The following is a 23,504-nucleotide window of genomic DNA, read 5'->3' on the forward strand; positions in this document are numbered from 1 at the left end:
TATAAGGGTTGATCTCCACTATACTATGCTTCCACAGACTTTTTTCTAAATCCTTTCTGTTTGAGTAGCTATAGTTCCTACCTCTCCTGTTGTTGGTAACTTCCCAACCAACAGCAGAGGCTTCTGAATACCAGTGGAGAAAGTGAATCAAGTCTTCATAATTTCATTTTGCTGCTTAGCAAGGCTGTGACTAGCAATAGAGGCTCTGCAGCAGTCTGCCTGCAGACTGGGGCAGGCAACACTGCATCTATTCACAGTCTGTTCACAGATAGTTATCGTAGCAACTATAGATTTTCTTTACATTAGATTTCATATTTAATGAAAGCTTAAATTCTTCAGTAATTGATGACTTAGGCCCCAATGTTTGTTAGTCAAGTCAAAGCTTCCTGTCGACCACTGGAAGTAGACTTCTTCAAGCCCAAATTATGATTCTATTCTAGAACCTGAAAGAAGAGAGAAGAATGACAAGTGTGGCTTAAATAATTTGTGATCTCAGACAATAATCATTCTAAACTTTTTACGAAATGTACTAACCTTGGATTGCAGTACTTGAGTGCATTCCTCATTTTATTTCTTGCACGTTGTCTTTTACATTTCACTTTGAACCTGGAAAATAGTAATGTTTTTTCTTCAAGCTTTCCCAGCCGTTACACCATTTTTTCCTTTAGTTCTTCCTGTTTCACTAATATATGTAAATACTATCTAATTATTTCTCTACTAAGAGCCAAATAGATGTTAGCAATGTGGCCAGTTGAAAAGTCAATTACAACTAAAAACTTTGTGAAGTCTTATTATGTTGTCTTACTGTTACACTAGAATGCATTGGGCTGAAAATTTTATAACCCACATTGTAAGAAAAATATGACATACAGATTTCCTCAGTTTAAATGCTGTTTTCACACTGGTACTCAGGGTGGAAACTAAATACAAAAGCATACCCCCAAAATAATCTTTTATTTCCACTAATAATGAGAGAGGTGTATTTAAACTAAAAATGTACCTTCCTTATTAGTCTTCATGCTGTCATTACTTAGAATAGGATTATGGTATAGTGTAGCGGTTCTCAACCCATAGCCCAGTTAGCACGCAGCTGCGGCCCACCTCAGCTGTGCACTAACGGCTGGCCCGTGGGGTTCCCGGCTGCCCAGCACGGTGGCATCCGGGCAGTTGCCTGGCCCCGCAAGCTCCGGGGTTGAGGTCAGGCAGCCACCCGGCCCTGCATGGCAGGGGCCCTGGGTCGGGGTCGGGGTCTGGGCTGCTGCTGCCCTGCCATCCAGCCCCTGCAGCCCAGGTAATACATTGTGTGCCGCATATGCAGCCCACAATGATAAATAAGTTGAGAACCACTGGTATAGTGGGACTTGAGGCTTGTGATTCAATCAGTGACCTCCTGAGTGACTTCTGTATAGTTAGTTCCTTGCAATATTAATCACTTACCATACCAGGTTTTTCTAAAATTTAATGTCTGTCTACAAAGTGAGTTAGAAAATAGTAAGGTTGAAAGTCTATATAACACCCAAAAATGCATTGTGTCAATGGAGTCTATATAACACCCAAAAATGCATTGTGATTTCTTCAGAATAAATTTTCCATTAAGCGATACAGCCACTTCATCATGCCATATACTCCTTCTTTATTTATTAGCGCCTCTTGCAAATACCTTTCCCCACTCATCTTCAATTTATTTCTTATACAATTTGCTTAAATACATGGAAAGTTAAAAAAAAAAATCGTAGTGTACCAGGAGACTGTAAAATCTCACTCCTTATCAAGGGCTAGATGGTGAAACCCATACTCTCTCTGATGAGCAATTACTCTCATGAATAGTTTCATTGAGGTAAATAGGAGTACTTTTGTAAGTAAATGCTCACCAGTGTTAACAAGAGACTCTCAATCTGGCCTAAAGGGATTTTCCAATATGTTATAACAAACGATAGTTATGACTTTTTTTCTAGATGGGTAAATATTATGTGTAAAGTACCAATTACCAAAATGCATATACTTAAATAAACATACACCACCATCTACTGTGCACAATTAAGAAAACAAAATGAGCTCTGTCCCTGGAGATTTTAGATCACTTGAGGGTAGGGGACTCAGGTAAATGAGCTCTTGTACACTGCACCTTAATGTGCTTGGTTTTTCCTTCCTCTTCCCTACTTGTGCAGACTGTGACATTTACTACTGTCCTGGTATTGTAGTAACTTTGTCCAGCCATGGGAGGAAGAGAGCGGGAACTAACAGAGGTGATCCCACTGCCCTCTATATCGTAAAGTAGTGTGGGGTTCTCATTTCCACAGTTTAGATTGTGTTGAGCTTTTTCTCCTCTCCCCCATATGCACCTTTTTGCATGTACATGGGAGGGAGGGAGATACCTGTGGCCCAATGGGGCTCCTTTTTAGTTTTCCGAATAAACTTTTTTCAGAGCTTTTAGCCAAGGACAGTGGTTTGGACTTTAACACCTCCAGTCTTACATGATCCTGATTGAATGATAGTTGACTAGTGATTTACTTGCCCCTCATTAGGGCATCAGAGGGGATACTGTCAGGTGAGATAGAATCTAATGCTTTCACTGGAAAGAGCAAGGCCAAAATTATCATTACACAGCCCCTTCTGATGTAGAAGTACTTACCTGAGAATCTGCCTCTACAGCTGCATAGCTCAAGGGGCATATAGAGGTTCCACAGGCCAACAGAGGCAAATTTGGGCCAACTGGAACTCTTGCTCTATGCAATATCTGACAGATTTTAAATAACGTGGGGCTGACCACTCTACAACTTTTTCTCCGAGAAATTTCCCAAATCCGTATAATTTAGGATTTTCATGCAGTTTTTCATTTGTCCTCATCATAAAGCTATCTCAAGTCCAGATTCTGCTGTACTTTGGCTTCCAGCTCCTTTTGAAGTCCATCATAAAAACTTCCATCATAACATAGAATCAGAAATGTAGGGCTGGAAGGGATACCTTAGTATAACATGCAAATGCATTGGCCCCCAGAGCACCCTAACCGAGAGAATGTATTAATGTATATAATGTTTTTCTGCTGCCATTGGGGTGGAAGATATAATGGAGTCTGCATTCCTTAAGCAACATGGGTCACTATATTAAAACAAAAAAAAACAACCCACACACAAAGAATTCCATCAAACTGTTACACCTTTGACTGTCCCTTGGCAAGAGTTTGTTGGGGTTTTTTAATACAGAAAATGTAAATCTTACATGTTTGGCTTTTTTAATATAGTATTTTTTCTATTATCTTTTTAAAATACAGATAATTGTAAACCAGTGTTATCTCATACAGTCATATTACATGAATAATATTTCAAAGATGCATTTTTAATTCATTTTTGAATGCCTTCACATTTGAAACACAGAAATAGTGGCACACTCTAAACAACGGTATATTTTAAATGAGGTCATCTTACTTGCTAATGAGTCAAAACAATCTTTTCGAAGATGAAGTCTGTGCAGTTACATTTTGAAGTAAAGTGCATTTTCCAAAGCTTGTTTAATCTGAAATGAATGTGTAAAGTTCTTATAGAATGACTTTATAAAGATTTTCGTAATTTTTTAGTTACTTTATATAATGCTTTAAGCTTTGTTTAAGATTTAAGAAAGTACTTAAGTTGCAGTTGTCTCTGGGTAAAATAGTCTTAATTTATGTTGACCTTTCTTTCCTTTGAGTATTTAGCCTGCATTCAATAAAATTTTGATGACTGCTCTTTAGAAGACAGCTGTACGATATAAGAATTATAAATATTCAGCTTTCCTTTCCTAGTGTTGCCATTAACAGCTGGGCATTCAGTTCAGCAGAGCAAATTTTGCAGAGAGAGCTTGGCATGTTCCTGAATCAGTATAGTGAAGAAGACTAGAAAATAGTTTCTTATGGTTTGGGGACTTGTAAAGACATAGAGCATCTGTTCCCCAGTTAAGTCATAGTCTGGTAGCATTGAATCATGTTAAGAGCTAAAATGATGGGAAGAACTACTTTTTTCACCTTGCTGTATCCATGTTTAAATACTTAATACATTATTTCTACTAATGGCAAAATAATTATAACACCTACCCAGAAGGTATGTAAGTTGGAGTGCACTTGTGTACAGTTATTTTAATAATTGGCATTTTGTCTGAAAGAGACAAATGCCTGTTTTTTAATATATAATTCAGTCTCTTGGTTTAAACTGGTAAATAATGGAGAGGTGGATGTTTTTTAGTACAAACACTTGTGTTCCAGCTTCCAAAAAAGCAACCTTTTTTACACGTTCTTTGAATCAGTTAATAAATTTGCTGTATCTGAGATTACTTTCCCTCAAGTAGCATTTAATGCATAGAAGATTTAATGCATTCATAACTAAGAAAAAATAATTATTTTAAGACCACAGATGATTGATCTTGTTACTATACATTTTGTATTTGAAGGAGTTGTAAAACTTGTCTGTCTTTTGCTTGCAGAGTTAAGAGAGCACTGAAGTTGGAGACCCTTGCGAAAGATAACGTAAGTACTGTATTCACTTTTATGATTGGAATTATATGGAATTTACATAAATACACAGCATTTCATTAGGGTTATGTTATAGCGGATTGGCTGACAGTCTACAAAAGTCTCACTAAGGAGAAGTGATTGCTAAAAATCTTTGGCATGAAATTATTGTTTTTGTATACATTGCCTGTCAATAAGTGAAGTATTTATCTGCATGAAGATATTGGCTATAACTGGAGAAATAGGCATATTTTTGGTTATCTTTGCTACTTGTCCAAGAGCTGAATGAATTAGGAACCTTGTTGAAAGCATTTATTAGAAATTAGCTCCATAATTATGGTAGCAAATGTTCTGCCATCTAATTGTACATGTAACAATATGGAATTATGATAATGCTATAATCTTCATATTATAAGCTGCGAAATTGAAATGAAAACATTAAAAGCATTTTTATGTCAAGGATATAATTACATCCCTCAGCTAATCTGGCATAATGAAACAATAAAATACTAACGCTGCAATAAATTTCACCACAGTTATCACAATAAAAATAAAATTGTACTGTTGCTATTATTTTTTGTAAATGCAGCCATTGTATATTCTCAGTGCCAGCATGTCATGACATATGTCGGTTTATTATCTACCTGTACCAACAGTGGGTGTTGCTACAAACGCTATCACGGAGGAGTTCCTGAGGATGGTAGCCTTAAAGGGAAGGAAAATTAGTGGAAAAGTGTATTAGAAAAAATAGCTGGTCCGTAAATGAGCCTCTGGTAAATCTCCACATGGCTATGTCATTTTAGAGAGATTTGTTTATATGTGATACATATTTAGAAGTCTCATTGGTATTTTGCAAAATAGAAACTTGCAATTTTAAAAATTTGCTGGATACTTTTTTATTTAAATAAAGGTGGCAAAATACCGCAGTGGCACTAAAAAAAATCATTAGCAATTTAATTAGCAGTTTAGTGTACCATTACCCAACTTGTTCTGCGGAGAATGCAGCTGTGACTGTAATTTTGCATCTGTTTCTTGGGTCGGAGTAGCATTGTTGTGGATGAGTGGTCCAGCCTGAAATTAAACACAGTTTTTTCCTACCCTAAAGCTGTTATTTTCTGAGATGGCAACAAAAATGGTTTAACAGAGAAGAATTGCATTTCAGATTAGACTTTCCTTCTGCAGTAAAATGACTATAATAAAAGCCCTTGTTTACATCAGCTTTTCAGAATATGATGGGTTAAAATATTCACTTGAAGTCGTTTATATATTGGGGGGCTATGAACTGTAACGTGACTACAATAAAGTTTTAATTTATATGGCACTTCTCCTCTTGCACAGATTGCATCCCCATCCCATACTGCTGCTTCTCCTTTGTCTCCCAGGACCATCTCCATGGCCACAAAATGCCAAACTTCTCCCACTATGCCCTCACCTGATGTGACCTCTGCTTCTGTATTTAAAAAGTCAGGAATGAGTGGTTAAAGCTGTGTCATTTTGGTATGACATCATAAGGATTTGCCCAGCTGTGCAACAGATCTGGACTCTCTTTCCCTGAAGAGAAACTCTGATTGCCACAGAGGTTGTGTGCTGCAGTAACTCTGTTCCAAGGTAGATGCTCAAAGGAGACTTCCTTCATGTCCAGAAATATGGTGGCTGCAATGTCAGGCATTCAAGGTTAAACAGAGAGGGCTCCTTGAGGCTTCAGTGGGGCCGCACAGGATCTCCATCTTGCAAAACAGAGTGGATGTAGGTTAAATGCGTAATGTACCATTGATAGCATTTTGTAACTAATATTTCTCTGAAAAACTGTCTTTACTGGCAGTGATGGGCTCAGTTCATCTTAATGTGGCAAAAGGTTAGCAGTAGGGTAGCCCAAGGTTTCCTACTAGGACAGGGGTTGTTTAAAATATTAATGAACTGGAAAAAAAGGATGCAAAGATGATATAAAATTATTAAATCTGCAGATGATACAAAATTATTTAGGCTACTCAAAACAATGGAGAAGATTGAGTAATTCAGAGATATATAGGAAAGCTAGATGAATGAGCACCAAATCAAAATTCAGTGTTAATATATACAAGATAATGCAAATTGGAAGAATGAATTAGATCAACTCATAAACATTGCTTTGTTATAAACCCACAGTAACTGCTCAGAAACCCTGTGTATCACTGTGGGTAGTTCAGAGAAAACTTCAGCTCAGTCTGCAAAGGCGGTCAAAAAAAAAAAAAGCAAACAAAATGTTATAATGCGCAAGGACTGAGATAGAAAGCACTACTTAAAATATAAGGCTATTCTATAAAACAATGTTCCATCGTTTAGTCACCCTGTTAAAAAAGGAATTGCAGAAAGAGAAGGGTTCCAGATCCAGATAGTGAAAATGATGAGAGGCATGGAAAGGCTTTTGTATAGAGATAGATTAAAAGATTGGGACTGTTTATTTTAAGAAAATGAAGACGAGGGGATAGGATAGAGGTATAAAAATATAATGAGTGTTATTGGGAAGGTAAATTGAGCGTTCCTATTTATCCTTTTCTATAATACAAGAACATGAGGACAGTGAATGAAATTAAAAGGTGGCATATTTAAAACTGAAAAGGATTTTTTTTTTCTTACCCCACACATAATTAACCTGTGGAACTCCTAGCCTCACCAACAGCTGCGGGCAAAGAACTTAGAAATAAATAAATAAATAGACATTAATATGCATAATGAGAATACTCATAAAAAGCTACACAGAGGAAAAAATAGGGACATAAACCCATATGTGACATAAACCAACCACTGATTGCCTGGAGTTAGGAAGAAACTTCTCCTATGGGCAGGTTGTTACATAATTGACCATTAGGCATTTTGGTACACACCCATCCTCCTTTTTTCATGTTTATCGTCTCTGTAGACTTGTGACAACAAGGATGCTCCCCATAAGAACGTATCCTTGTCTGAAAAACATTTAGAATCCTGTAAATAAATAAATATTAACTAGTTTATAGTACACATTATTCTACCCACTGCTGAAATGTAGCCTCTTCTTTAAAAGTAGCAACACTGAATTCCCACACGGGGGAGGCAGGGAGCAGCAAAAGTGTCTTGAAGCCACCTTTGTGCCCTCCTGATCTTGGGCTGCTTGAAGGCTGAAGAGGCCCCATGCATAACTTAGACTCAGTACTTTCTCCTTAGATTTTTGTGTAGCAGCCCTGCCCCCAACACAACCTTCCTGCTCCCAGCCTTGCCCCATGCTCCTATGCCAGAGCATGCAAGACGTTCCTGCACTGGGGAATTCTCCCTTGGCTGGGTCATGGGCTTTCAGGGTATGCCTACACTGCAGCTAGGAGAGAAACTCACAGCCCTGGTAGACAGACTTGAGGGACTTGAGCTAGCATGCTAAAATAGTCATGTGGACGTTGAAGCTCTGGTGGAGACTCAAACTAGCCACCTGAGCTCAAGTCTAGAGGATTGGGGGGGGCTTTAGTTTGGGTGGCTAGCTCAAGTCTTTGCTGGAGCCACAATGTCCATACAGCTGTTTTTAGCACCCTAGCACGAGTCTGTCTACCTTGGCTGGGAGGCTCACACCCAGGTGCAGTGTAGACGTATCTCTGGAGCCCTTTACGCTGCTCTGGCTCTTTGTTTCAAGGAGTCAGGGTGAGGTGAGGTTCTTGCCCCAGAAGAACATTTGTGCATAGCAACGTTGAACAAATTCAGAATAAAAAGTAAGGAATACTATATTCATTTGAAACTGCAGGGAAACTTAGGTAAGCAAAATACAGATAATCAAGTTGAAATCAGCTAGAATACTGCGTAAAGTATCAGAGGATCTTTAATGAGCAAAAATGGGGAAGACTGATTTTACATTTTATTCATGGTGTCAAAACTGTGTAATATGCATAAAGCCCTGTAATTATTTTTTCTATCATTAATGTATGGTGCTTAATTGAAGAGATTATAAACATGATTAGTAACATTGCTGTAAACTAATGTGTGAAATTGAAGAAATGGTATGAGTAATACACAGAAAAAACACAGGTTATAGATATTGAGTTTTGTGGTGTACAGTACATTGTAGTGACAGGAGAGAAGGCTGCTTCCTGTTTTGTGAGCTGTTTTTATATTTGTGAAAGTGTGGATTATCAATTAAATTAAGTTGCTGCCTAACTTTCTAAACCAAATTTAACAATTAAAACAACAAAAATGACAAAAAGCACTTTTTGTTTTTATTCTGCTTGTCTGTGAGGGTTTCTTTCTGAAAGCTCTTGTTTCCAAGGAGAGGAAAAAGTTGTCAAATACCTAGATGTGGTATATTTAATGGCTTAAAAATTTAATATGAAAAACTTTTTCAGTAAAATATCTTCAGGGAAAAAATGTCCTTAGCCAAAATGTCCCTTTCTCTTCACTGTGCGAGCACCTGTTGTGCACCAGTCTGCTTCCATCTTCTATGCCAGCAATGTGTATGGTAGAGATATATTGCCTGGTGACTTGAGGTCCTTTGGTATGATAGCTGCTAGATATCTGCTAGACATAAGGGAAACATTATTATGCAAATCTTGAAGCTGGGACTTCCAATTGGTTCAGTGTTTCATTCTTATGGCCCCTTGTTCAATTGCTGGGTCATCTGGTTGCTTATTTTACTTTGAAGCTGTCAATATACGATTGTGTGTTGACTGTTACACATGTTGCTTAATACTTAAAATTCAGTCAGAGGTAAAAACTGGTGGTCGCTATACCATTTGAAAGTGTCTGGGGGCTTTATATCACCCCTAAGGATATAAGGGTGAAATCCTGGCTTCAGTGAAGTGGGAGGCTTTCTTTTTAGTGTTGTTTGGGTTTAATGGTGTCTTCGTGTGTTTCGTTTTTGACCTAATCATTACTGGTGTTACTTGAAGCTGCTATTTTCTTCCTTAGTAGGATGCAAGTCATCATCAGAACTTAGGTCCTTGATGTACAGGCAGATTCCTAATTTCTTGTGTAGTGGTAATGCAGTGGAGCTCAATTTTTTCAGGGTTACAGTTTAACATCTGGTCCAGGAAGCAAAATGTATACAGTAGAACCTCCATTCCCGAGCTGTGTAACTCTGAGATTCTACTGTACCAGTGAATTCCAGTCAATGTGTTTTCTTCTAACACATGTAAAAATATTGACTACTAGTTTGGTAAACAACAACATTTTTATGGCTGACTTAGAACAACGCTTCCTCAGCTCTCGTCCCCAATGCCCCTACTCTACTTGTGCTACATTGATGACATCTTCATCATCTGGACCCAAGGAAAAGAAGCCCTTGTGGAATTCCACCATGATTTCAACAATTTCCATCCCACCATCAACCTCAGCCTGGACCAGTCCACACAAGAGATCCACTTCCTGGATACTACGGTGCTAATAAGCGATGGTCACATAAACACCACCCTATACTGGAAACCTACTGACCGCTATACTTACCTACATGCCTCCAGCTTTCATCCAGACCACACCACACGATTCATTGTTTACAGCCAAGCTCTACGATACAACCGCATTTGCTCCAACACCTCAGACAGAGACAAACACCTACAAGATCTCTATCAAGCATTCTTACAACTACAATACCCACCTGGTGAAGTGAAGAAACAGATTGACAGAGCCAGAAGAGTACCCAGAAGTTACCTACTACAGGACAGGCCCAACAAAGAAAATAACAAAATGCCACTAGCCACACCTTCAGCTGCCAACTAAAACCTCTCCAGCGCATCATCAAGGATCTACAACCTATCCTGAAGGATGACCCATTACTCTCACAGATCTTGGGAGACAGGCCCGTCCTTGCTTACAAACAGCCCCCCAACCTGAAGCAAATACTCACCAGCAACCACACACCACACAACAAAACCACTAACTCAGGAACCTATCTTTGCAACAAAGCCCGTTGCCAACTGTGTCCACATATCTATTCAGGGGACACTATCATAGGGCCTGATCACGTCAGCCACACTATCAGAGGCTTGTTCACCAGCACATCTACCAATGTGATAGATGCCGTCATGTGCCAGCAATGCCCCTCTGCCATGTACATTGGCCAAACCGGACAGTCTCTACGTAAAAGAATAAATTGACACAAATCAGACGTCAAGAATTATAACATTCAAAAACCAGTCGGAGAACACTTCAATCTCTCTGGTCACTCGATTACAGACCTAAAAGTGGCAATTCTTCAACAAAAAAACTTCAAAAACAGATTCCAACGAGAGACTGCTGAATTGGAATTAATTTGCAAACTGGACATCATTACATTAGGCTTGAATAAAGACTGGGAGTGGATAGGTCATTACACAAAGTAAAACTATTTCCCCATGTTTATTGTTCCGCCCTACTGTTCCTCACACGTTCTTGTCAACTGCTGGAAATGGCCCACCTTGATTATCCCTACAAAAGGTTTTTTTTCTCTCCTGTTGGTAATAGCTCACCTTACCTGATCACTCTCCTTACAGTGTGTATGGTAACACCCATTGTGTCATGTTCTTTGTGTATATAAAATCTCCCCACTGTATTTTCCACTGCATGCATCCGATGAAGTGAGCTGTAGCTCACGAAAGCTTATGCTCAAATAAATTTTTTAGTCTCTAAGGTGCCACAAGTACTCCTTTCCCTTTAGGTTAGTAATCATATTACTTTAAACTAGAGAGTTAATTTTGGTTTTAATTGACCTCTGCTGTCTTAACACTGATTTTTCTTTTGTTTTTAGGAAATCAAACACTTGATAAAAATGGATAAAAATAAGATGAATCTTTAGTGAAATAAAAAGTCTAAAAATTCTGACCATGATTTTTAACCATAACGAATTCTGATTAGAAAGGAAAGCGCATGCCATAGTAACATCAAATTAACTTATTTTTCCCAGTAAAATTAACCTTTAGACTAACTGCTCAAAAGAGGACTTGGCACTCAGTTTAGGCATCTATATCTCTAGGTACCTTGCAAGTTGGATTTGTGTATGAAAGCTGAGAGGTTGACATCTAACAGCTCAATTTGCATGTTTCAGTGCTGTTTGCGTGTACATTTGGGGATGTTCGTGAACAGGGACACTCAAAATTAGGAATCTCTTTGAAAATACAGTTACAACTTGGCCTCTACTGCTTGATTAAACATTAGTAAATTGGGCCATTTTAAGAGACTGTATGCTGACTGGTTCTGGGAGCACTGTGTGGTCCACCTTAACAGGAAGTGTGGAGGCTGTAATTGTGAAGCATTGAGAATGGAAATTGGAGGGAGGAATTGGAATTGTCAGGGTTACATAAGGGATATGGAAGGACCTCCCTATGAACCAACATTTATTTATTCTTTTTTTAAACTTTGTTTAGCCACATGAAGCAACACCTTCGAAGACCAGAAAGAAAAATTTAAGCTCATATTCACCAACAACGGGAACATGCCAAATCAGTGCATTTTCATCTCCCACAAGTCATAATGTACAAAAGCTCGGAAATGGTCTATCAAATGGTTAGTTGAACATTCTCTTTTACTTATTGCAAAAAATTTCTTGTTATTGGTTAAATCAGGGTCTTGATTTAGTAATTTATGTCTCATCTGGTATGTCTGATTTCTTTTTTCTCTTAAGGAGTTTTGATCTTTATGGTGAAATCCAACATTTTTAGGGCTCTCATCACATAAATGTAAGCTTTTGAGGTAATTATGATGACCATCCTGTAGTAGGCTTTTCTTTTCTTTTCTTCAATATAGAACCACTAGCATGTGTGGGGGCAACTCCATTCCTTCCTGGAATTAGACCAACTTTTGCCCACAATGAACTTTTGCCCATTCTCTCTCTCTCCAACTCCCAGCTTTCATTTACAGTGACAGTGGGTACTACTTTTGTGAATGAAAGGGAGCATATATTTTGGAGTTGCTGCATATTACCTGAGAATGTTATAAAAGAAATCATGTTTTAATAATTTGGAAGGCAGTGTAATCTAGTGATTAGAATAGAGGAGCTGTATTCCCAGTTCTACCACTGACCTTGAGCAAGTCATTTAACCTTTTCTGTATGTCAGTTTACCTGTCAGTAAAATGGGTGTAGTGTGTGCTTCTCTTGTGGGGGTTTTGAGTCTTTATGAATATTTGAAAGGTGCTTTGGTATTCTCTGATCAAAGATGATATAGAAGTACAGTTAGTTAACTCTACTCCTGTGCTTTCTTTCATGTATGTGCTGGCTAGGTAAGTGGTGTAGGGTTTTGGTTTTGTGGTAGATTGGGCCACCTTCTATGGGGAGTAGGGGCTGTATAGTTTGGATGGCCTCCACCTCAGTAGAACAGGGACCAATCTCCTTGGGGGCAGGCAGACTAGAGTATTCAGGAGAGTGTTAAACTAGTAGCAAAAGGGAAGGATAAAAAGAGAGAAGATGTGAGCACTCAGCAAAAAATCGAGATGCTCAGAACAAAATCAAGGAGCCTTCGGACATAAAGAGAAGAAATTCTTGAATTGCCTATGCTAAGAGCAATGGGTAACAACAAGAGGAACTGGAATTGCTCATTTACTAGCATAAATTTGATCTAGTTGGTATTACTGAAACCTGGTGGGATTATTTGCATGAATGGAAAGTTAAAATCAATGGTTATCACCCATTTAGGAAGGATCGAGTAGGCAAAAGGGGAAGGGGAGTGGCACTGTACGTCAGAAATGGCATTACCTGTTTCTGAGTCACTGGTAACGCGGAAGAAAATGATCTTGACTGCTTATGGATCGATTCCCTAACAGATCATGTACAAGATGAGGAATTAGTTGGTGTCTGCTACCAACCATCAGATCACACTAGGGAATAGGATGACCACCTCCTTATGCACCTATCTATAACGTACAGGGGGGAAACTGCGTGATCAAAGGGGACTTTGAATTTGAGTGACATATTTTGGAAATCTCATGCTGCAATTACTAAAGCATCTTTGGAATTTCTAAACATTATAGATGTTTCTTAACTCTAAAAGTGTTGCAGCCAACATGGGGGAATTCTTTATTAGACCTTGTCCTTACAGATCGAAAGGAACTGATCATAGAACTAAAAATTAATGATAGCTTAGGTATGAGTGATCATGACTTGATAACATTTAAGCTGTGCATGCAGAATACAATCCAGACTGGTAATATCTATACTTGGTGCTTTAATAGGACCAGTTTCACAAAGCTGAAAACAATTATGAGCCTGGTCAGCTAGGAGAGAGGGTTTAATCAGACAAAATTTGTATGATACTTGGGAATCATTTCAGAACACCTTACTAGATGCCTAAAAAGCCACAATCCCACAATGGAGGAAGAAGGCTGTGCTGGTTTAAAAAAACAACCTGGTTTAGAGTGGAAGTGAAGGCAGCTGTAAAATATAAAACAACAAATGGAAGAAAGGGAAAGTTGATAGTAATGAATATAAATCAGAAGTTAGGAATTGTAGAAAATTGCTAAGGAAAGAAAAGGGACACATGGAAAAATCTATGTCGAGCAGAGTTAAGGACAATAAGGAGTTTTTAAAATATATTAGGAATAAAAAGAATGGTATTGGTCCATTATTAGATGCAAATGGTAGAATTAACAATAATAATGCAGAAAAGGCAGAAGTTTTCAATCAATATTTCTGTTCCATATTTGTAGTCTCATCATATGGTGATATAATACTCTTTCCATTCCACTAGCATCTCTGGAGGGTGTTAAACAGAAGCTACTAAAGTTAGACATTTTTAAATCAGCAGGTCCTGATAACATGCATCCAAGAGTTTTAAAAGAGCTGGCAGAGGAGCTCACGGACTATTAACATTGATTTTCCTTAAGTCTTGGAGCACTGAGGAAGTTCCAGAAGACTGGAAGAAAGCTAATGTTGTGCCAATTTTTTAAAAGGATAAACAGGATGACCCACATAATTATAGGGCTGTCAGCCTGACATTGATTTGAGCAGGATAATGGAGCAGCTGATATGAGACTTGATTAAGAAGGAATTAAAGGAGATTAATGTAATTTATGCAAATCAACATGGGTTTATGGAAAATAGTTCCTGTCAAAATAATTTGATATCTTTTTTTCATGAGATTACAAGTTTGGTCAATAAAGGTAATAGTGTTGATATAATATACTTAGACCTCTGTAAGGCGTTTGACTTAGTACCACATGACATTTTGATTCAAAAATTAGAATGATATAAAATTAATATGGCACACAGTAAATGGATTAAAAACTGGCAAACTGATAGATCTCAAAATGTAATTGTAAATGGGGGGTCATCAAGTGGATGTGTTTCCAGTGAGGTCCTGCAGGAATCTGTTCTTGGCCCGATGCTATTTAACATTGTTAAAAGAAAATCATCACTGATAAAGTTTGCAGATGACACAAAATTGGGAGAATGGTAAATAATGAAGAGGACAGGTCACTGATTCAGAGCGATCTGGATCACCTGGTAAACTGGACAAAAGCAAACTATATGTGTTTTAACACTGCTAAAAGTAAATGTATATGTCTAGGAACAAAGAGTGTAGACCATCCTTACAAGATGGGAGACGCTATTCTGGGGAGCAGTGACTTGAAAAAGATTTGCAAAAAGAAAAGGAGTACTTGTGGCACCCTAGAGACTAACAAATTTATTTGAGCATAAGCTTTCGTGAGCTACAGCTCACTTCATCTGATGCTTATGCTCAAATAAATTTGTTAGTCTCTAAGGTGCCACAAGTACTCCTTTTCTTTTTGCGGATACAGACTAGCACGGCTGCTACTCTGAAAAAGATTTGGGCGTTGTGGTGGATAATCAGTGGAATGTGAGTTCCCAACTTGATGCTGTGGACAAAAGAGCTGACGTGATCCTGGGATGCATAAACAGGAATCTCAAGGAGAAGAAGAGAGGTTCTTTTACCTCAGTATATGATACTGATTTGTTCTTGATAAATCCATGCTGGTTGCCAGTGATTGCCCCTTCATCCTCCAGGTATTCGCAAATTGAATGTTTTATACACTGCTCTAGTAGCTTCCCAGGTATCGAAGTCAGGCTGACTGGTCTATAGTTCCCCAGCTCCTTTTCCCCCTTTTCAAAGATGTGCACTATGTTAACCTTCTCCAGTCTTCCGGGACCTCTCCTCGTATCCATGAGTTTGCAAATATTATTGCCAGTAGCTCAGAGATTTCTTCAGCTAATTCCTTCAGTATCCTTAGGTGAATAGCATCCGGTGCCGCTGATTTGAATTCATTCAAATTGATCAGAAGATCTGACGTATTCTGTACTTATCCTGATCTGCATCTCTTCCTCTTTATTGTCTATGGTAACTTCGCTAGTCGTCCGATCACATGTTATTTTTTGTCAGAAGACTGAAGCAAAGTAGGCATTAAGCAGCTTTGCCTTCCTATCAACTTCCGTTACCAGCTCACCTTCTCCATTGAGTAGTGGACCCACACCAGCCTTGATCTTTCTTTTTTGTCTGACATATTTGAAGAACCCCTTCTTGTTGTTTTGTTAGCCATTACAAGGGTCCTGGTAGATTCTGTGAATTCTATGAATCTACCAGGGTTAGCAGGGACTACAAGGTGTCATCTAGTCTAACCCTCCCTGGAGTCTCCATCACTGACCATTTTTAAATGAAGATTGGATGTTTTTCTTAAAGATCTGCTCTAGGAATTATTTGAAGAAGTTCTATAGTCTGTGTTATACAGGAAGTCAGACGAGATGATCACAATGGTCACTTCTGGCCTTGGAATCTATGAATCTGTTCATGTTTATCATTGTTTCCATAGTCAGGCATATTAACTAACTGTGTTTTAATTATGCTAATACATACCCAAAGATCATTAGCTATCAGAATAGTTGTCTTTACTTTATATTTTGCGTATATAAGTTTTACCAATTAGCCCTAGAAGGTATAGCCATTCACTTCCAAGATTCTTGTAGAGTTAAATACTCTTAAGGTATATTTTCAGAAGGCCAGCCTCCTTTTTGTGGTTACTAGTTCCTCTAAACTTTTTTGATAGCAAATGAGACAGAAACACAATTACTCTATTTGGACCGAGTTTATTTCCCTTTATGTGCTGCCATTAGCATGGACAAGTGTTTGAGTCCTCCTCACAGAAATATCAGGCAGGCAGGCAGAAGCCAGTCCAGCTGTTTGATTTTTGTGTCCAGGTCTTCCTCTCAACTTGCTGCTGGGCATCCCCAGTTGTCCTCCTGCCTTAACGGAAGCAGCTAACGCTGATGCCTTTGTGATGAAGCACCATCTTTCTTTAAAGTCTCAGTGGAACTCCAGAACAACATGGAACAGGAAATTAAAGGAAACATCCTCCCGGAAAAAGCCAGAGGAAGGCGAAAAAATATTCTCCCTCCTACCCATCTTGCCCTCCCACTCCCCACAGGCTTGTGTTGAATCCAGGTCTAAGCAATGGTAGGAGCAGCTCCTAACTGGGTGACCGTGCTCTGGTTTTCTCCACTCAATGGTAGTGGCTCAAGAACTGGAAGGGTGATAACCCTCCCATCCCTATTTTTCATACCCACAGGTTCTCTGCACTCTACCCATCAGTCTGTCATTGGCATTAAAGAACTTCCTGAAAATAACTGTGAGCTGCATGAGGCAGGAAGCCTTTATTATCCTCCCTATACTCAACAGAGGAGCAGGCAGAGTGCTCAATTCCTTCCCCTCAATGACTGAATTCATCTCTCAATTGGCTGTGCAGGTCTCACACTATGAGGGTCTACTTCAGGACCCCTCTACCTCTACAAAACTACAAATGCCATCTGCAGATTGGGGGTGTGGAGCCAAGTATTCATCAGTCTGTACACGGAACACTGTCCCTGTGGGAATAAAAGCTCCACATCCACATGTACTGAGTTGTCATGCTTGAAGCGAAGTGTCTATGCCAGAGCCCTCTCTTTGTGGGAGAATGAGCTCATTACTGGGAGGTCTTCAACAAAGCAGTTGGCCTCCCTTAGCTAACTACTTCATGCCGAAATGTAGCTCCCTAGTTTTCAGGTACAGAGAGCCAATACCTAGACCCCCAGGCCACAAGATAACTTCTCCATGTCCTAGGAAAGGGATGTAGCTTATGCCTTCTTTCCCCACCCCTGACATGGTGGGTTTTGAAGAAAACAGAAAGGCATCAGTACCTCTCATAGCTTGAGTAGCCAAGGTGGGCCTATTTCATAGATCTCTAGCTGTCCTGAGGTCTCGGCCTCCACTTACTAGAAACAAAGGCTGCCAACATCAGGATCCCTGCCCTTCACCTTGACCTTTATCCTCCTTAACTTCATGAACATTCCCTCCTGTCAAAACTAAGTCAGGGATCTCAATACCTGAAAAGATACTTCTCTGCTTACTATGGGGAATAGCCTGTCTTCTTGATATAGATCCCACAGAATCTCCACTATCCCTTCCATTCTGCAGTTCTTCCAAAATTCCTATGAAAAATATCTGCTAGCCCTGTAAAATACAGGTCCCTCTCAGGGGGTCTGTAGGAGGTTTTCCTGTGGAATTCTACTCCATTGTAACCCAATTGGTTCCTCAAGGCAGTTACCTTGTCCCTTTGTTAACTACTTGATTCTCCTTGAAGCCTAAACTTAGTTCTAAATGCTCTCTGCTTGGACCCTTTTGAATCCACCCTCACTATTCTTCTTTCTCTTCCCTGTGGTGGAAAGTAGCCTTTCTAGTGGCCAGGACTTGGGCCAGAGAGTTTGGGAGTTCCCAGCCTTGGTTTGTAATCTCCATGTTAGAGTTAAGTGGAAATCTTTTCCCATCCCATGAAAGTTTTTGAGATTTCGAAAATGTTTCTCCTTCCCATTCATCAGGATGAAACTGAGACCTTTTGAAATTTCACCAAAAAAATGAGACACAGACACCCCCCTGAATCGCCAGTAGCCCAGGTGGTAGACCCAGGTTCAAGCCCCTGCTTCGAACCAAGCAAAGGGTGTCTCACAGCCAGATGAGTACCCTAACCACCAGGCTATTGGCAATTCTAGGGTGGGTCTCTCTCTATTTGACCAGAAATCCCATCCTGGACCTGAGAAACCTTCCCGATGAAGTTTCTCCCAAACTGACATGGTTCTATGAAAAGTTTTGTACGTTTTAGCTGATGTGTAAAAGGAGCCGTAACTACCTTTTTCTACATTCATATAGCTACAAAATGCTGTCAGATACTGACTGCTACATCCCATCCTTTCAACCGACCACTTCTCTTTCTCCCTAGACATTTTACATTTATTTTAAATGTTTTAGGATTTTACTAGGCCTTTGACCGGCAAGTTTTCAGAGGGGTCCTTCCAAAGCAGCTCTTGGGAGGTCTACTTACCCCAACCGGCTCTGTCTGGTGTTCTTTACCCACTTCCTTCTGTCAGTTTCTTCCTTCTTGCCACTTTATGGCGAAGCTAAATTGGGCTAGGCTAGTTACTCCTTCTCTCCCTGAATGTGGTCATTGCTAGTCAGATTAGTTTGTCCATAATGGCAGTAGTCATTTCATGGAAATGCAGATTTCTCATACCTTGGTAATTGTTTTCCATAATGTGGCGGCACTGGTATGTACAGTAACCCAGTCGGGAATCAGGCTTGGGCAAAATGACTAGATAGGGCAGTGTATACTAATCATAATTGTGCTCAGGCTTTGGTGTTCTTAACACGGGAAACTTGCCTGCACCCTGGAAGGAAAAGGAAATGGGCTAGAAATCCTGTAACCTAATGGCTACATCTTGACAGACTGATAGATGAGGAGGACTCATCTGTTTCCAGTGTTGCCATGTCTTAGAAAGCAACTAACAAAAAGGAATTTGTTCTTGTGAGCACAGAAATGCAGTTGCAGATTTTGTGGGTGCCTGCAGATAATGAAGCTGTGCCTCAGCCTTGTTGGATTTATACCCCAGAAGGTTAATACATACATTTTATACCTGATGTTAGCATTATATGCAGCTTTAAAATCTTTCAAAAATTTAACAGGCTGGGGCTTTTAAAATATGCAATATTAGTGACTAGCCCATTGTGTATGCATGTACATTTTTGAACAGCTCTTTCATTTGGATGTTGGCAAATACCTTCATCAAGTCATACATAAATGTGTCTGTACTGCAGGTGTTAAACAATTTTCTGCAGAGCTGCACAACTCTAGGTTTGCGTTATATGGGATTTTTTAATAAAAAGGAAAAAATGCCTTGAGGGCTAAAATGCTTGTGTATTGAGATGTCAATGGGAAAGGTGAGCATGTACTATATTTCCATACTGAAATTAAATATGGACATAAGGGAACATTCTTTTGGCTCATAAAAAGACTGATCACATGTTCACAGCTGACATTTAGATGGATAATTATTCAGTAATGGAGCACTAACTACCTTTTTCTACATTCATATTGCTACAAAATGGTGGCAAAGACTGACTGCTGCATCACATCCTTTCAACAGAGTGCTTCTCTCTCCCTAAAAGAAAAGGAGTACTTGTGGCACCTTAGAGACTAACAAATTTATTTGAGCATAAGCTTTCGTGAGCTACAGCTCACTTCATCGGATTGATCTCTAGCTCACTAAAGCTTATGCTCAAATAAATTTGTTAGTCTCTAAGGTGCCACAAGTACTCCTTTTCTTTTTGCGAATACAAACTAACACGGCTGCTACTCTGAAATCTCTCCCTAAAGACATTTTAAATTTTATTTTAAATGTCTTAGGATTTTACTAAGTAATGTAAGAATACAACAATAGAGAATTGTGTTACAAAATGTATTTTATTAGCTTTAAAGACTTTCCTATTTACACTATACAAAGTATAAGAAGTTCCATATATAAATGCTGTCCATTTAAGAACACTGTAAATATTGTTTTTCCTTTGAATAGGAGTGACTAAGTAAGCCCCTCAAGAAGTCTAAGTGCCTAGAGCATGCTACTGTTGGTTAAAAGTATACTGTATTTTTCAGAATCTAAACACCCTGATGTAAGTACACATTTATGATGTCAAGAATTCATTGTTGCAATGCTCTGGTGAGCTGCATGATAACTTACGTGTGCATTGGCAGACTACCTTGAAGTGCATGTCCCATTTATTACATTCTAAATAAATGATATGATCCCTTCTTCAGTTCCTCTTCCTTAATGGCTAGTATATTTTTAAGATTCATTTTTAAATTAATTTACTAATTTTCAAATGCACTTCAGCTCTTGTACGTCACTAGTCCCGTGGTAATTTCAGTCTCATAAATGATAGCCAATTTGCTACAAGTACTTAAATTTAAATTTTAAATAACTTGGGGATAGGGCCCTCAGCTATTGTGGAACAACTTAAACTTTTATAGCACTTTGTCATGCTGAGGAATCTCAAAACGCTTTACAAAACATTAAAATTAAAACTTAATCCATCCTACAGAGCTAATACTTACATGCAATAATTTAAAAGTCAGTGAAAAGAAGTGAAAGCACTTAACATTTACACTGAATCAAGGGGAAGGTGGGGCCATTTCTCATGTCAAAAAGGTGATATATAATAGCTAAGGGTGAAATCCACCCCAGTGCAGTGGGCCTGCATTGGTACCTATGCACCTCTTAAACCCCACATTAAGGGCCCACGGCTTGCTGCAAGCCCTCCGCCCTAGGATGTATTCCACCTTACAGAGGCAATGAGACACTGTAATATGTTTTGGGAATGAAGCTGTGTGTGTTGAGGTAGGGGTAGGTATTTTAAGAACTAAGTGAAAATGCTTCTGTATGAAATTGTTCTGGTAAAAATAATACTGATCTTTACTATTTTTGAAAATAGAAGAACTAGGCATTGTATTTGATCGGGTCTGCTGACCTGAAAGTGCTGTGAACACTAAACTTGACTGACATGTTACAGGGGCTTCTAAGGCATCCATTGACATAACCAAGTTTAAAAAAAAACCCGCTATCCTATATCGGAGAACAATACCATGCATCACCCTTGCATCATCTCCTCATAACAAATGGCAGATCCAAGGGATAATTTAATAAGGGGACCAACTGATTTGGAAAAGAAAGTCCAATAATTAGAAGAGAGCCTGAATGGACTTGTTATATTCAATAAGAAAAAACTCTTTGCTCTTGGGCCACAAGTCACTATAAACTTATTATCCTCCCTCTCCCCCCAGAAAAAACAACAACAAAACCCAGTCAAATAGAAAAAGAGAAGAGAGGATTTGAGTCTATAAATAGAAGATCTGAATTTGTACATGAAGCAAAACCTATTGAAGTCATATGGATTTGAACTTGTTTTTCCTGAACTTAAATCTAGCTTAAATTTTCTTATATTTTTATTAGGGCTGTCGATTAATTACAGTTAACTCACGCGATTTACTAAAAAAAATTAATCATGATTAAAAAATTAATTGCAGTTTTAGTCACACTCTTAAACAATAAAATACCAATGGAAATTTATTAAATATTTTGGATGTTTTTCTATATTTTTATATATATATTATTCTGTGTGGTAATTAAAATCAAAGAGTATATTATTTTTATTATAAATATTTGCATTGTAAAAATAACAAACCAAAGAAATAGTATTTTTCAGTTTAGCTCATACAAGTACTGTAGTGCAATCTCTTTGTCATGAAAGTGCATCTTACAAATGTAGATTTTTTTTTCATTACGTAACTGCACTCAAAAACAAAACAGTGCAAAACTTCAGAGCCTACAAGTCAACTCAGTCCTCCTGCTTGTTCAGCCAATTGCTAAGATAAACAAGATTATTACATTTACAGGAGATAATGCTGCCCTCTTCTTCTTTACAATGTCACCAGAAAGCGAGAACAGGCATTTGCATGGCACTTTTTGTAGCCGGCACTGCAAGGTATTTACGTGCCAGATATGCCAAACATTTGTATGTCCCATCATGCTTCAGCCACCATTCCAGAGGACATGCTTCCATGCTGATGATGCTCATTAACAAAATAAGGCGTTAATTAAATTTGTGACTGAACTCCTTGGGGGAGAATTGTATGTCCCCGCTCTGTGTTTTACCCACATTCTGCCATATATTTTATGTTATAGCAGTCTCGGATGATGACCCAGCACGTTGTTCATTTTAAGAACACTTTTATTGCAGATTTGCAAAACGCAAAGAAGGTACCAATGTGAGATTTCTAAAAATAGCTACAGCACTTGACCCAAGGTTTAAGAATCTGAAGTGCCTTCCAAAATCTGAAGGGACGCGGTGTGGAGCATGCTTTCAGAAGTCTTAAAAGAGCAACACTCTGATGCAGAAACTACAGAACCCGAATAACCAAATGAGAAAATCAACCTTGTGCTGGTGGCATCTGACTCAGATAATGAAAATGAACATACATTGGTCCGCACTGCTTTGGATTTGTGACAGGGTTGGGCCAGATGGCTACAGGAGAGTGATAGAAGGCAGATGTATTAGCCCCAGGTTAAGCAGGTCCCTTTTCCCTGGGTAAGGTAACAGGGGCAGTTCCAGAACAGTCAGGAACTTGCTGGAACCAATTAAGGTACACAGGCTAATCAGGGCACCTAGTTTAAAAAGGACCTCATTTCAGTCAGTGAGGGGCACGCAAGGAGCTGAGAGTGAGAGGGTGTGCTGCTGGAGGACTGAGGAGTACAAATGCTATCTGGCATCAGGAGGAAGGTCCTGTGGTGAGGATACAGAAGGTGTTGGGAGGAGGCCATGGGGAAGTAGCCCAAGGAGTTGTAGCTGTCACACAGGTGTTACACGAAACACTGTAGACAGCTGTGATCCACAGGACCCTGGGCTGGAACCCGGAGTAGAGGATGGGCCTGGGTTCCCCCCAACTCCCTATAGGATACAGGAGGAGTTGACCTGGACTGTGGGTCCCACCAGAGGGGAAGGTCCCTGGCCTGTCCCCCAACCTACTAGGTGGACCAGCAAGACTGTGGGGATTGTTCCCCTTCCTTTTCCCCATGCTGGCCAGTGATGAGGTTAGCTGAGTGAATGGCAGGTTTGAGCCACTAGCAAAAGTGGCCAAACTGAGGGATGCCGTGAATCTCTGAGGCAAGCAAATCCGCCAATAAGCGCAGGACCCACCAAGGCAGAGGAGGAACTTTGTCACAGATTGTTATCAAGCAGAACCCGTCATCAGCATGGAC

At 39.2% G+C, this 23,504-nt stretch overlaps 1 protein-coding gene across 2 annotated transcripts in view; it reads left to right on the forward strand.

Moving 5' to 3' along the window:
• ITGB3BP (integrin subunit beta 3 binding protein) overlaps nt 1-23,504 on the forward strand; it is a 52,426-nt gene that overhangs the window by 1,211 nt on the left and 27,711 nt on the right. For both annotated transcript variants that reach the window (XM_074961604.1, XM_074961605.1), the window contains exons 2-3: nt 4,453-4,495; nt 11,809-11,947. In XM_074961604.1, coding sequence (XP_074817705.1) covers nt 4,453-4,495; nt 11,809-11,947 — 182 coding nt within the window. The remainder of the gene's footprint in view (nt 1-4,452; nt 4,496-11,808; nt 11,948-23,504) is intronic.

Source organism: Natator depressus, chromosome 8, assembly GCF_965152275.1.
Source record: "Natator depressus isolate rNatDep1 chromosome 8, rNatDep2.hap1, whole genome shotgun sequence".
NCBI lineage: Eukaryota > Metazoa > Chordata > Testudines > Cheloniidae > Natator > Natator depressus.